Raw genomic sequence first — 15,140 nt, 5'->3', positions numbered from 1 at the left:
ACTCCAGGATATTGCAATGAAAATGGACTATCTCAAACCTTGTCACAGGAGGAATCTCTGATGAGAATATGGAACCATAAGCCATCTCTCTCGTTTGCAGGCTAAATTCACATGATCTGGGTGGCCAGGAAAAAATTCAAGCTGAGAATTTAAGTGGTCACAGACTGGTAGTGTCTACAGGAGCCTGGCAGAAGCAAATGCAAATCCACTTTCAAGCGACTCACAGTCAATCCAGGCCTCCATGAATTCCCACAGACAAAGTTCCGTGAAAATAAGGAGTTCTCAGTAAAAATTAACTGAACAGAAAAGGAAAGAAAGCAGAACCAGCAGTAACAACAGATAGCTGAAACAGAATTAAAGGGATTTTAGATATTAGAATTATCACAGTCTGCAAAATAATAATGCTTAGTATGACTAAGGAAATAAAAGATAGGTTTAAAAATGTATTCAGGAACAAGTAAAATAACTGTAAGAATGATCAAGCAGATTTGAAAAATATAAAGTTTCTAGATATAATAAATATAACTGAAATTAAAAATTAAATGGATGATGTCAGTTTTCTACAAATTAAATTATAGAGTCAACTTAATTCTAATCAAAATCCCAGCAGGCTCATTAGAAGAAACTGAAAAGCTGATTCTACAATTTGTGTAGAAGTGCTATGGACCTAGAATAGCCAAAACAATTTTGAAAAAGAAGAACAAAATTGAAGGACTACACTATCTAATTTCATCACTTATTAAGCTACACAAATCAGCACTGAGTAGTATTAAAGATACAAAGATTAGTGTAAAGACATACAGCTCAATTAAACAGAACAGACTCCAGAAATAGATCCATACATATATGAGCAGTTGATTTTCAACAAAAATGCCAAGGCAATTCAATGGGGAAAGGAAAAATCTTTCAACAAATGGTACTGGAATAATCCATAGCCATATAGAAAAAAAGAACTGCTTATCATATATAAAAATTAACTTTAAATGGATCACAGACCTAAATAAATTTAAAGCTGTAAAACTTCTAAAACAAAACACAGAGGAAAATCACAGTGACCTTAGCTTTTCCAAACATTACTTACACAGGACAAAAAGCAAGAATATATAAAACAAATTGATAAACTGGACTTCATCAAAATTTAAAATGTTTGCTTCTCCAAAGACCATGTTAAAAAATGAAAAGGTAAGCTTCAGACTGGGAGAAAATGTTTACAAAACATGTATTTAACAAAGGAGTTGTATTCAGAATAAATATAAAATACTCTTACTCAATAATAGGAAGAAAAACAATCCAATTTTTTTTTAATGGGAAGAAGATCTGGACAGATACTACAAAGAAAATACATGGATGACAAATAAGCAAATAAAGGTGCTCAACATCATTTATTGCTAAGGATGTCGCTTAAAACTACAATGAAATATCACTACACATCCACTAAGATAGCTAAATTTAAAAGACCGGCCATACCAAGCAGATGGATGAGAATATGGGGAAGCCGGAACTCTGATACACTGCTGGTGGGAATGCAAAATGGTAAAACCACCTTGGAAAACAGTTTGGCAGTTTCTTAAGTTAAACATACACCTACCATACAGCATAGCCATTCCACTCATACTTATGTACCCAACATAAATGAAAGCATATGTCCATGCAAAGACTTGAACAAGAATGTTCATACAGCTTTATTTGTAATAGCCAAAAACTGGCAACAATCCAAATATCCATCAACAGGTAAATGAACAAACTACTTATGATTTAACCATACAACAGAATACTCAGTAACAAAAAGAACAAACTATGGCATATATAACATCATGGATGAACCTCAAAATAATTACACTGTGTGAATATATACTGTATGATTCCAATTATATACAAGTCTAGATGATGCAAGCTAATCTATAGCTACATAAAACAAATCAGAGGTTGCCTGGGAGACAGAGGGGTCAGGGAAGGCAGGATGGATTATAAAGGAACACAAGGAAATTTGGGGGCTAATGGGTATGTTCATTATCTTAATTGTGGTGATAGTTTCATGGGAGAACACATATGTCGAAACTTAGGAAACTGAAAACTTTAAATATGTGCAGTTTATTATATGCCAATTATCTTTCAAGCTGAAAAACTAACAAATAGGACTTCTAGAAGTGAAAAATATAACTTCTAGAAATAAAAAATTCAATGGATGGGTCTGAAAGCTAAAGAAAAAGCTAGTGAATTGGAGAAAAGATCTGAAGAAATCAACCACAAAGCAGCCCAGAGAAAACAAGAAACGGAAAATGAAAAGAGAGACGTTAAAAGGCATGGAGGATAGAGTGAGAAGCCTGAATAGATATTATTAGAATTTCAGAGAGAGAACAGAGAGAAAAAATGGGACTGAGGTAATATTTGAAAAATGATGGCTGAGATTTTGAAGAACGAAAAGATATCACTCTACCGATTCAAGAATCCCAATAAATTTTAAGTAGAATAAATAAAGAAAGCAGTATAAATGCTACCTAATAGCAAAAAGGAACAATAAACAATTTGATATTTTATTTCTTATCAACATAGCTATACTCTTCTGATTGAGTTGTCAATGACAAATTTGGAAACAGAAATGCCCTTTCTCCTCAGCTCATTACAAATACCATACTAAACATGCCTATAAATAAATACTGAAATTATGGTCAATAAGTCTGTACTGATAGGTTTAAAACTAAAGATAAATCAAAGATTGGAAATAATCCAGCTGTCAAACAACAGGACATGTCAAAAATATGGTATAACCAAACGAGAATTAAGGTAGGGAAAAGGGAGGGAAGAAGGAGAAAAATGAGGGAAGGAGAAAGGAAACAGGAAAGGAGAGGAGCGGAGGAAAAGGAAGGGAAGAAATCAGGTGTCTCTGCTGTTTACAAAACACCAGAGTTGGCGAAAAGAGAGGCCTTAAGAAAGAATGGGGGAAATCGGCACCCATTCCTTGTTCAAAACTACCCTCAGGTTATCTAACAGCCTTCTATTCTCTGTTTCTGTTATCTAAGCTGATTGAAGTTCTCTCATTAACTTTTCGTTTCTTGGAGAATAAAGTTTCAAAGCAGCCATACAAGTAACTAAGGATAATGAGGTTTTGTGGTTTCAAAACAAAAAGTCAGCAGCATAAAGTTTCAAGAATAATACAAAACTCAAAAGCCATAAAGAAAAAGACAGACAAATCTGAGAAAATAATATTTTAAATTCGATATGAAATACAGCTCAAATTGTAAACACAAAAACAGGGGAAATGATTAGCAAAATTTGCAAAAATTATGACAGATTAATCATTACTATAGACATTTACAAATCTGAACAAGATCAGCAATTATGAACAAGATGAAAACCTCTAAAAGAAAAAAAATATGGGCAAAGGACTTCCCTGGTGGTTCAGCGGTAAAGAATCTGCTGCAGGGGATGCGGGTTCGATCCCTGGTCAGGGAACTAAGATCCCACATGCCGTGGGGCAACTAAGCCTGCATACCACAACTAGTGAGCCCATGCACCTGAACCAGAGAGCCGGTGTGCTGCAAACCACAGAGCCCACGCACTCTGGAGCCTGCGTGCCACAACTAGAGAGAAGCCCAGTGCCTCAATGAAAGATCCCATGTGGCGCAACTTAGACCCGACACAGCCAATAAATAAATAAATAAATAAATAAATAAATAAATAAAATGGGCAAAGGACACAAACAAGCCACCCATACATACACAAAAAATCCAGAAATGGCCAATAAATATGTAAAAAGATATTTGACTTCATTACTAATAACAATAATAATGTGCTGTTCTAAGTACTTTATACTATATATAAACTCATTTAACCTTCAATGATAACTCTATAGGATGCGTACTATTATTATTCCACTTTATGCATGATGAAACTGAAATACAGACAGGTTTACTGGTATGAGAAGATGATAATATATTAAGTAGGGAAAAGGTTATAAACCATGTACAGTGTGAGTTCCTTTTTATAATACACACACACACGCACACAAGAATAATCTAGAAATATGCTCTAAAATATAAATAACAGTTTAGATAATAGAATATCCTGTCACTTATCTATATTTTCCAATCAATCTATGATAATAAATATTATTATCTTTAAAGAAATGTATGTTTTTAAAATTTTAATCAAAAGATTCTCATTAGCTTCACTATTACGCAGTTTTCACAAATGAGTTAACCCTTTGAAGATCAATCTATTCCCTACAATTAAGTTATACTCTGAAAGGTATGTCAAGTTATCTCAAGCAACAGAGCTATGATTCCTTAAATTATATCTTCTGGGCTTCCCTTGTGGCGCAGTGGTTAAGAACCCACCTGCCAATGCAGGGGACATGGGTTTGAGCCCTAGTCCAGGAAGATCCCACATGCCGTGGAGCAACTAAGCCTGTGCACCACAACTACTGAGTCTGCACTCTACAGTCCGCAAGCCACAACTACTGAGCCCGCGTGCCACGGCTACTGAAGCCCGCGCACCTAGAGCCCGTGCTCCACAACAAGAGAAGCCACCGCAATGAGAAGCCCGCACACTGCAACGAAGAGTAGCCCCCGCTCGCCACAACTAGAGAAAGGCCGCACACAGCAACAAAGACCCAATGCAACCAAAAATAATAATAAATTAATTAATTAAAAAAAAATTATATCTTCCTCTGTTAAATGGTTGGTATGCTTCTGAAAATAAAAGAAGAAGAAAGAGGTCCAGTGTGTATTCCACAGATGTCCAAAACCAACGCTTTTTTCCTAATAGGGTCTGGCTACCTGCTTAACCTTCACTGGCCAGGCCCCTTGGTATACACCTAACCTCAAATATTACAACTCCAATCCTCCACTACAGCTCCCCTTCCCTTTCCTCATTCTGTCGTCACATACCACACCTTCTCAGTTCATTCCATTTTCTAATTCTTTTCACTATCCTAATGAATAAGGTCATTCGGAAGCAAAATTAATTTCTCTTATTTTCTATATTTGCCTGCTCAAAGTCATTCGTATATTGAAGCTTTTAGAGTAGAAACATTAAGCACAGGGTCTGAATTAACAGGACAAAATTTTATTTTCCATTTTCTGCTCCCAGGTTTTGAGGGGTTTCATGTATCTGTGATTCTCCAGAATGTACATAATGCGTGATTTCTAGCAATGTTTCCACTATCAGCATGAATCTTGCCAATCATGGTTTGAAATATAAGACAGCAAGTATTAGAGATTACTTATAATTCTTTCATAGTTCATTAATAAATATATAACTCTAACCATACAATACTTTTATTTCAGAAATCATCATTTATCTTTGGCAAAATATAAGTCTATAATCCATCAAATGCAAATTTCTATATCAATGAAAAAATACAGGAAACAGTACATCATAGGTTTACCAAAGCATTAAGCAGAGGGGAAATTTTCCATAATTGTTGCAGACATTAATTCCTGTCTATAGCCTTGAAAAGACTTATCTGATTAAAAATAGTTTTATTGTTAATATTTGACAATTCAAATTAGTAAATATTTATTGAGATGCATCTATAAGTACAGAAATATGCATGTGAAGGAGGCAGAGATAAGTAAAACATAGTACCCTGATTTAAGAAGGTATCAATGTAGGAGAAACCAGATACAGTGCATATAAACACAAATGTCTCATAAGGAGCTAGCCATTTCTATATTTCAATAAATTTTACCACTGCTACACAAAAGAAAACACTATTTTTTACCAAGGAAAAACAGATTTAAAAAAAAAAAAGAGAGAAGAAAATAATCAAGTGTGACATTTTAAAATGAATGGAAACAAATATTCAGATACTCAAAAAATAAAGTGACTGCCTACTATGGGCCAGAGGATTTTAAAGAACAGATCATTCTAGCACATACTTAAAACAAATGACACATATAATACTGTAGAATTTCTTTTCACAAACACTTGCAACTTTAAACATGTGTGACAAACTAAGATCTAGCATAGTTATATTCTACAACTTAATCCATTTTTTTTTCTCCTTTGGTAACTGAGATTTGAAGCTCTGGATGACTTCCTCCATAGGAGATATAAGTATCAGAGTTTATAAGGTATTTTAAGAGAAATGATTGAGAGAGAAGTTGGATGGATGGGTCAGGATGCATGGGGTTTACAAGTGAGAAGATAAATCATGGTGTATGTTAACCTATGGCAAGTAGGTCAGGGCAAAAGGTGTTAGAAGGAATAGATAAGAAGGAATGTGCTGGTGGATGTGTCAGGAAAAGGTTTTCCAGGATAAGAAGAATTATAGGAATGCCTATCAGATTATCTGTTTAAGAGTGTTAAAAATGACTGCTAGAGAAAGCATGGAAATTTCAACTTAAGTGTAGTTTGCGATGTAATTTCAAGCCATTAGATGAGAAAATATGGTTTCTTCATAAAGGCATGTTGAACTGGCAAAATGATAACAAAATGAAATTGAACAGCTGATTTCCTAAAGCACACACTATAACTTCTGATTAAGTATTTGTATCATTGAGGATTTCAAAAGCACATAATAAAATACCAGCAAATATATTCCAAAAGTACATTAAAAGAATAATACACTATGACAAAGAAAAGTTCAACTCAGAACTGCAGAGATGGTTCAACTGTAGGAAATCTACTACTTTTACGATTCAGCATATTGATCAAAAGAGGATAAAAAAACCTCTTTAGAGAAAAATTATTATGGCAAAATTCTGAAAAAGCATTAATGTTACCTTTTATTCTTGATTTTTAAAGTATAATAAAATAGGAATCAGTATTTTTAAAACACTCATAAATAAAAACTATTTCCTTTAAAAGATTTTTTTAAAAAATATACAAAAGGCAGTATCATACTTAAGGGAAACACTAGAAGCATTCTAATAAAAGTAAAGGAGGAAAAAAAAAATCCACTATCACTACTACTATTTAATAGCCTTTCAAAGATACTGCATGATACCTTTAAAGAGAAGAAAATAAAAAGGTATAAAACTAGAAAAAGAACTGATAAATTCATCATCTTTTGCAGATGGTATGACCATATCATATCTCTTGAAATCCAAGAAAATGAACTGAAAAACTAATTATAAACAATGAAAGAATTCTGTACTATGGTTGGGGAACCAAACTAACATTAAAAAAGGGCTCCTTCATAGAGATATAAAGTAACGTAGTAAAGTAATTCTTAATACAAACACAAAAAGAGAGAAATACAAAAGAAAGTTTTAATATTGAATATGAAAAATAATTATAAAGAAAACTTCAAAATGTTACTGAAAGCAAAAGCATTCCCCATTTTAATGATGGAAAGAGAAACTCAGAGAGGCAGAGTAAGTCTTCCAAACTTGCATAACTAGTAAATGGTGACAACAAAAGATGAACCCAGATTTGTCTGGCTCCAAAGCTCATCCTCTTTCTACTACCATATATTGCTGCAAGTTCAAGAAAGAGAGCCTCTGTAAGCAAATTCAGATGAAATCCAACAAGTCTTCACTATTTAATGTTTTTAATAATTTGAAGGTTCTATTTATAATCACTATAAATGTATCCAAGATATTTATATCCAATTAATGTGAACAAGTTAAAAAGAAATCAAAGAAGTTGCCTGAAATAAACTGTATCAGCTATGTCAGGTCCTTGTGGTAGGTTCTCAAAAGGACTGGGTACATGTGTGCAATTCCCAGAATAGAGAAGATTCACAGTATTTCCTAGACCAAACTGAATAAGAAGGAGAGGGAAAAAAGCTGAGCCAAACTATTCAACCTGATCCTTTCCTGAACCATGATCCCATGGCACCTACAGTTTGTCCCTGACCTTCTAATCCCCTTTGGTTACTCTACGTCTGTTTTTCTAACTTCTTGATTATACTCTTGACACACGGAATATTACACTAAATACAAGACCCCTCTCTTTTGGCCTATCTGAATGGATCCTAGAATTCTTCTTCCTGTGTTGGCTTTTGGTTTTGTTTTGTTGATCCTGATCCCATACTTATCAGTTGACTATACTTATTACATTTCTCAAAAAGCAGTGGGAGATGGCTCTTAAATGCTCTACCCTAGATATCATCTATTATAACTATCTTCTCTCCTAGAATTAAACCCTTTAGGATTTAGCATTCTACCACACTTTGGAAAAGGTAAAGGTGGCTATTTGAGGTTCAAAGGGAAAGTAAGGAAACAATGGTGGATGACAGCAAAACTACTACAGATCTAGGAGCAGGACTAAAGAAATGGGTCATGCTAATACAAAGTTATTTATAAGTCAACTGTATGCCTATACAAAATGAGAGCGTGTGATGAAGAGACTAATAAGAAAGGAACATCAGAAATGCTTAAAAAAAAAAAAAAAAGAGGGCTTCCCTGGTGGCGCAGTGGTTGAGAATCTGCCTGCCAATGCAGGGGACACGGGTTCGAGCCCTGGTCTGGGAAGATCCCACATGCCACGGAGCAACTAAGCCCGTGCACCACAACTACTGAGCCTGCGCGTCTGGAGCCTGTGCTCCGCAACAAGAGAGGCCGCGAGAGTGAGAGGCCCACGCACCGTGATGAAGAGTGGCCCCCGCTTGCTGCAACTAGAGGAAGCCCTCGCACAGAAACGAAGACCCAACACAGCCAAAAAATAAATAAATAAATAAAATTAAATTTTAAAAAAAAAAGAAACACTTTTAATTTGTAATACTTACCTTGGCTCTCAGTTCTGAAGGCCAATGATTCATAGTCATCAAAACTTTGGGAGAAGAAGGCTAAGTTATCAACGGTCTATAGCTGCTAGACCTATACACCATTCTACTTATTAGTCACTAGTTAGCTAGAGCCATCACACAAAGTACTGCCTGGAAAATCCCATGAATTCAAGTAAGCCCTAACTTGCTGCATCTGTGAGTGGTTTCAGGATACTGAAATGCCAATTTCTCCAAGAGGCAGACACTTTACATTGTCCTGCAAAGCTCCTATGAATAGGAAGAGGTGATAGGAGGGCAAACAAGAAGTACATCTTAAAAAGACAAGGGAGAATTTATCACAGAAGGAACTTCAGAAGTTCCTTTGCCTCTCAAAGAAAACAAACATTCCTAACATCCTTACCAGTAAACGATGTCCAGTGGTGCAAAGTAGTTTTTCATTATCAGGTCAGCAAAGTAAGCTTCTGTTTCCCGGCAGGCAGTTCCATTTCCAATCACCACTGTGCTGCAGCTTCAAGGAGAAACAGAATGAGAAACTGTATGAGATCAAGGCATGCTTCTAAATCAATCCGGAGAAAATGGACAGAATGCACGAACAGTATTATATGATGCTCTTATTCTCTCATATATCCAAGCAATCTCTCCACTATCTCACAGGGGCCACGCAGACTTATGTAGAATAAAAGACACTGCTCCTGCACTTGGTATTATAGGAGGCAGTGGAGAAATGTCTTATGGTCACAAAATCTCAAGAATAGTCAGCTTTCTTCCCATCTAGAAGGAATGAAATTTAGACATGAATAAGTAAACTCTGGAACATTCTAAGCCATAATAAAGAATTATGACTGAATTATGTAATATGTTTTCAAGTAATTTCTGAAGCTTCTCTAACTACTGCCACATCCATTCCTCAGATCCATGAAAAAGAAAGAAAGAAAGAAAGAGAGAGGGGGAGGGAGGGAGGAAGAAAGAAAGAAAGAGAGAAGGCCCAAACTGAAGAATTAAAATCTCACTTTTGGTTATATTACCACCTTTGTTTAGCGAAGGTGGCAGAGGAAGGGAGTAGCATTCCTCCAGAGTCTCCAAATGTAGAGTTCTCCAGCAATTTGCCCCAGCATTGTTTTACATGGTTCCTTTTCTAACACCAAGGCACTTCCTTTAATCCCTCCCTCCAAATTAGGGACTTCAAAGATATCTCTGATTGGCTGAGCCACTGAAATACTCAAAAGGTTACTTATTTTCATACTTGAAATTCAGCAAAAGCCTCTTTATTTTCTCTGCCTCTCGGAAGCCTTGTCCACAATGCAAGTATACCACGTCAGTATGAAGTATCTGACCTTAGGAAAAAATGAAAAGAAAAGGCCATTTTGTAAGAAATTACGAAACATAACACACCACTGATTTGATTAAGCAAGTTGAAACTGAAAAAGGAACTGGTTCATCTTTTAAAATGCAGTCTGAATCTTTCATATTCCTTAATCAGATTCCCCCTTAAGCATTCTGAAATTTTGTTACCTCCAAAGTTATTAGAACTCTATTTTGGTATACAAAAATCATTATCAACTAGATAATATGCCATGATACCTAAAAGAGAAATGATTTTTAATAACACTTAACATCAAAAATAGTAAAAGCTGGGACTTCCCTGGTGGCGCAGAGGTTAAGAATCTGCCTGCCAATGCAGGGGACAGGGGTTCGAGCCCTGGTCCAGGAAGATCCCACATACCACAGAGCAACTAAGCCCATGCACCACAACTACTGAGCCTGTGCTCTAGAGCCCGTGAGCCACAACTACTGAGCCCGTGTGCCACAACTACAGAAGCTCACGCACCTAGAGCCTGTGCTCGGCAACAAGAGAAGCCACCACAATGAGAAGCCTGCACACCGCAACAAAGAGTAGCCCCCCAAAGAGTAGCCCCCACTCGCCGCAACTAGAAAAAGCCAGAAAACCTGCAGGCAGCAACGAAGACCCAATGCAGCCAAAAAATAAATAAAATTTTTTTAAAAAATAGTAAAAGCTAACAGTCACTGAATATTTACTGTAAATCAGTGAGTGTTGTAATACTATTCTATTTCTTCCTTTGGGTTGTAGATATGTAAATCTCTTTACCTTATGTAATTTTTTTCAGCTGCATACTTATGAACTGTGGGCTTTTCTGTACTATATTTCAGCCAGAAATATATTTTAAAATTTGAGGGTAACTCCTAAAGAATAGAAATAATGAGCTAGGTGACCAAATTAGGAAGTTAGGAAAAGGACGACAGAATAATCTCAAAGAAAGTGGAAGGAAGAAAATAATAAAGTTAAAAAAGCAGAAATTAATGAAATAGAAAAAAAACCCATATAACAGAGAGGACCAATGAAGCTTAAAATTTTAAATCACCTGTTAAGAAAAACACATACTTTTAGCTATACCAATCAAGTAAAAGAAAGGATGACACAAATAAATTATATTAGAAATGAAAAGGGAGTATAACTAGAGATTCAGCACAAATTTACAAGATACAGAGAGATTATTATAAACAACTTGATGTTAATTTAGATTAAATGATGAAATGGATAAATTCTTGGAAAAGTCTTACCAAAACAGACTGAAAATACATATGCATGTATGTATGTATGTGTGCATAAAATTTTAAAAAGAACCATTCTATAAACAATACAAATACAGTAAAGGATAAAAGCCATATGATAGCTCAATAGATGCAGGAAAAAACACTGACAAAATATACTTCCCATCTATTGTAAAAATGCACAGCATGAAAACAGAGCAACTTAGGACAGCAAAATCAAAAGCCCATGACTGTATTTTAAAAAAACAAGTATCCCCACAAAATGCAAAAGGTGAGCAGGTGGGAACAATGCACCAATAACCACCAAGACCAATGTACATCAGCATTTCTGTGGGAGGAGGCACAGAGAAACAATGGAGTATCTCATGGACCTGAGATTGGAGGAAGCCTCAAAATGTCAGAAGGTACTTCCCTGGAAATCAAAACTGCCCCATTTGAGAATAGAAAGTAAAACTGGAAAAGACCTTTGCATACTCTACTCTAATTTATAGGTCAGTACAAAGGTTGCACAGTAAGTTCAGAAAGGACTGGAAAACTCTGATCTCTGAACTCTTGAAATTAACAAGTAGAACATTCTTTTCAAGACAAAACCCCACAGTGAGAAAAAACTGTTGAGCATCATATCCACATTGAGCAAGGTAAGAACAGTATGGACAAAGGGGAAAAAATGTCTAGATAAAAGGGAAGAAAGCAATAGGAAAGCAAATTTCAGAGAGTATAAGGTTATCTCTCTATCCAAATAGATAAAGTTTTTCTTCCCAATAATTTGGAAAAAGTAGAAATGATAGTTCTAGAGATATACAGCTAGCCTTCCATCCTAAAAGCTGAGAAAAACTAATTTTATGTAAAAGTAAGCAACAGAAAAGGATCATAGTCAAATTTCATATAGAATGATTATTTTTCAAATCAGGAAATAAAAAAGACTAGTATGATGTCTACAGAAAGATGTGCCCAAAAACAGAGAAAAACTGTAACCTAATATATAAGAACAAGCTATCAAAAAAAAAGATTAGAGAAAATGAGAATAAAATAAATCAGAATTAGAAAATGTCAGAAGTAAGATCAAAGAACTTAGGAATGAATTAAATATGAAAGAAAAAGTTATTCTAGGAATGAAAACTTAAACCAAAAGAAACATAAGAAAAATGTAATCAAAAAAATTAAAAGGTGAAGAAGTTCACCACAGAACTGTAATCTATTTTTTATAAATACCAAATGGAAATTCAAAAACTTAAAAACATAACTTAAATAAATAACTCAATGGATGGATTTAATAGCACATTAGACATAGCAGAATAGAGGATTAATTAACTTAAAGACAATTAATAAAAAATAAAAGAATTGAAAATAGAAGAGGAAATTGAATGGTCTAAAATACACATAATTAGAATTCCAGAAAGAGATGCAAGAAGGTCTACAAACCTCAAGCAGAATTCATGTCCCCCTCCCTCCAAAACAAACAAATAACACACACACAAACAGCTAAGCATATAAGAAAACTTCTGAAAACCACAAAGAAAAAATCTTAGCAGGCAGAGGAAAAAATTATCACCTTCAAAGGAACAATAATAAGATTTTTGTCTGACTTCTCAACAGAAACTGTAATAGCCAGGAAAAAAAAAAAAAAGAAAGAAAGAAATGACATCTTTAAAGCACTGAAAATAACTGCCAATCTTGAATTCTACACCCAGCAAATATATTTTTCAAAACCGAAGGCAAATCAGAAACATTGAGACAAAAAAACCGAGACAATTTGTCACTAGCTGATCCACATTAAAAAGTAACAGACTAGAGTTTTAGGAAGAAAGAAAGTGATCTCAAATGGAAACACAGAAATGCAGAAAGAAATGAAGATAACAGAAAGGGCAAATAAATGAGTAAACATGAAAAAAAATACTGACTGGACAAAACAATAAAAATGTCTCGTGGTATTTAAAATATACACAGAATCAGGACTTCCCTGGTGGTCCAGTGGTTAAGAATCCGCCTTCCACTGCAGGGGATGCAGGTTCGATCCCTGGTTGGGGAACTAAGATCCCACACGCCACAGGGCAACTAAGCCCGCGAGCTGCAACTACTAAGCCTGTGCACTCTGGAGCCCGTGTGCCACAACGAGAGAGACGCTCACGCGCAGCAACTAGAGAAGCCCGTGCACCTCAACAAAAAGATCCTGCATGCTGCAACTAAGACCCAATGCAGCCAAATAAATAAATAAATAAATATTTTTTAAAAAACAAAAATAAATAAAATATACACAGAATCAAAATATATCATATATAAATGCAGTCAGTATAAACAGAAGTTGATGGGGGATAAACAGAGTTATTAAAGTCTGAGCCCAGGTAATCCTCAATACGTCCATTGTGACATAGGAAAGGGCATAAATGATAGTAAATGTTGACTGTTTGAGTCAACAAACAGGCCAAACAGGAAGCTTCATCCTGATTCCTATATCCCTTTTTGTGAGAAAACCATCTTCTATTCCTTGAAAATTAGCATTATTTCCAAATCCTCATGGAGTATATGAAGTGAAATTTATGACCAACCAAACAACTTCTATATAAAATGCTGAAAGGTATGCTTACTGGTAGGAGAAATTATAGCTAATTTGCAACCGTGTTTATAACCAGGATCCACTCCCATCAAGGTACGCCCTGGGACAGGGCTTGTTAAAAGGAGCTGACGAAGGTTCCGTCCAAACATCATTACTGATTCTTTCTCTGCATCTGATGTTAGTTTGGCTCTTTAGAAATAGAAAAAGAGAAGAAAAAAGAAAAAGTACTCAGTTTTCATTCATTCCAATTTTCTTCCAGAAAAAGAACACAATTATTCCTCATTGGAGCATTCATTATAACAAAATAACTTAAGATCTTTAGAAACAGAAAAAGAGAAGAAAAAAGATAAAGTATTCAGTTTTCATTCATTCAAATTTTCTTCCAGAAAAAGAACACAATTATTCCTCATTGGAGCATTCATTATAACAAAATAACTTAAGAGAAAAAAAATCACATACAAAATTATATTGAGTCTCTTTTTGCTAAGCTCAGTAATACAGATACCACAAACAATTTTGTGGTATCAAACCTGCTGAGTTTGTCATACCTACACTCCTTCTCTATCTGCTCACCCTTATATAAGAAATCTAAATGTATAAGTATCTGTGTATACGAGAGAGACAGGGTGTATAAAGATTTGGACATTACATGGGATGTCAAAGTTTATCAGCTGATTAAAAATATAAACACATAATTAGTGGTCAATTATTGAATCATAAGTAGCCTCCTCCAACAATGCTTAGTTTTACACCCTCACCTATATATATCTCAAGGCCATCTTCTCACTCTATTCCATTCCCCACCATCTACCCCCTCGTCACTCTCACAGTGATGTGACATGACCACAGATATTAATACCAGTCCAGAACCCTGCCTCACATAAATAACTTCCCAATTTTATCCAGAGAAGCTATTAAAAGTCTAATTTTCAAACTTTTTCTAGGATAAAAAAATATGTCTATATTGGATTTAAAGGCATTTGGAAACTAAGTTTTACACCATTTGCCTATTTAACAAGAGTTCTTAACATATTATCTCCTGAAACTCAAAAGAATTTATTGAAAGTATGTCTTCTCTATTAGACCAGGTTAAAAAAAAAGTGCATGCCAATGGCCACAAGAACAAAGCAATTCAGGGCACATTTCTATCAGCGTTGAGGTAGAATTATCTACATATCTAAAGGTACATACAGCTAATCAACATTTGTTTTCCTGGCTTAATTCAGCTTCTTACGGCTTTTCTCTCATCTTCTCTAATATTTCACTGTCATTCTCCCTGCATTCAGCCAAGCAACATGAAGATATCATTACAGGTATTTCTAAATATTCACATTTAAC

At 35.0% G+C, this 15,140-nt stretch overlaps 1 protein-coding gene across 2 annotated transcripts in view; it reads right to left on the bottom strand.

Moving 5' to 3' along the window:
• The window catches only part of SRBD1 (S1 RNA binding domain 1), a 231,584-nt gene that overhangs the window by 163,069 nt on the left and 53,375 nt on the right, over positions 1–15,140 (bottom strand). For both annotated transcript variants that reach the window (XM_036873925.1, XM_036873926.1), the window contains exons 12-14: positions 13,834–13,991; positions 9,921–10,011; positions 9,078–9,185 (exon numbers count right to left, since the gene is read on the bottom strand). In XM_036873925.1, coding sequence (XP_036729820.1) covers positions 9,078–9,185; positions 9,921–10,011; positions 13,834–13,991 — 357 coding nt within the window. The remainder of the gene's footprint in view (positions 1–9,077; positions 9,186–9,920; positions 10,012–13,833; positions 13,992–15,140) is intronic.

Source organism: Balaenoptera musculus, chromosome 13 (genome assembly GCF_009873245.2).
Source record: "Balaenoptera musculus isolate JJ_BM4_2016_0621 chromosome 13, mBalMus1.pri.v3, whole genome shotgun sequence".
NCBI lineage: Eukaryota > Metazoa > Chordata > Mammalia > Artiodactyla > Balaenopteridae > Balaenoptera > Balaenoptera musculus.
The sequence above is the reverse complement of the archived record's forward strand: the minus strand, read 5'-3'. Positions and strand labels throughout refer to the sequence as shown.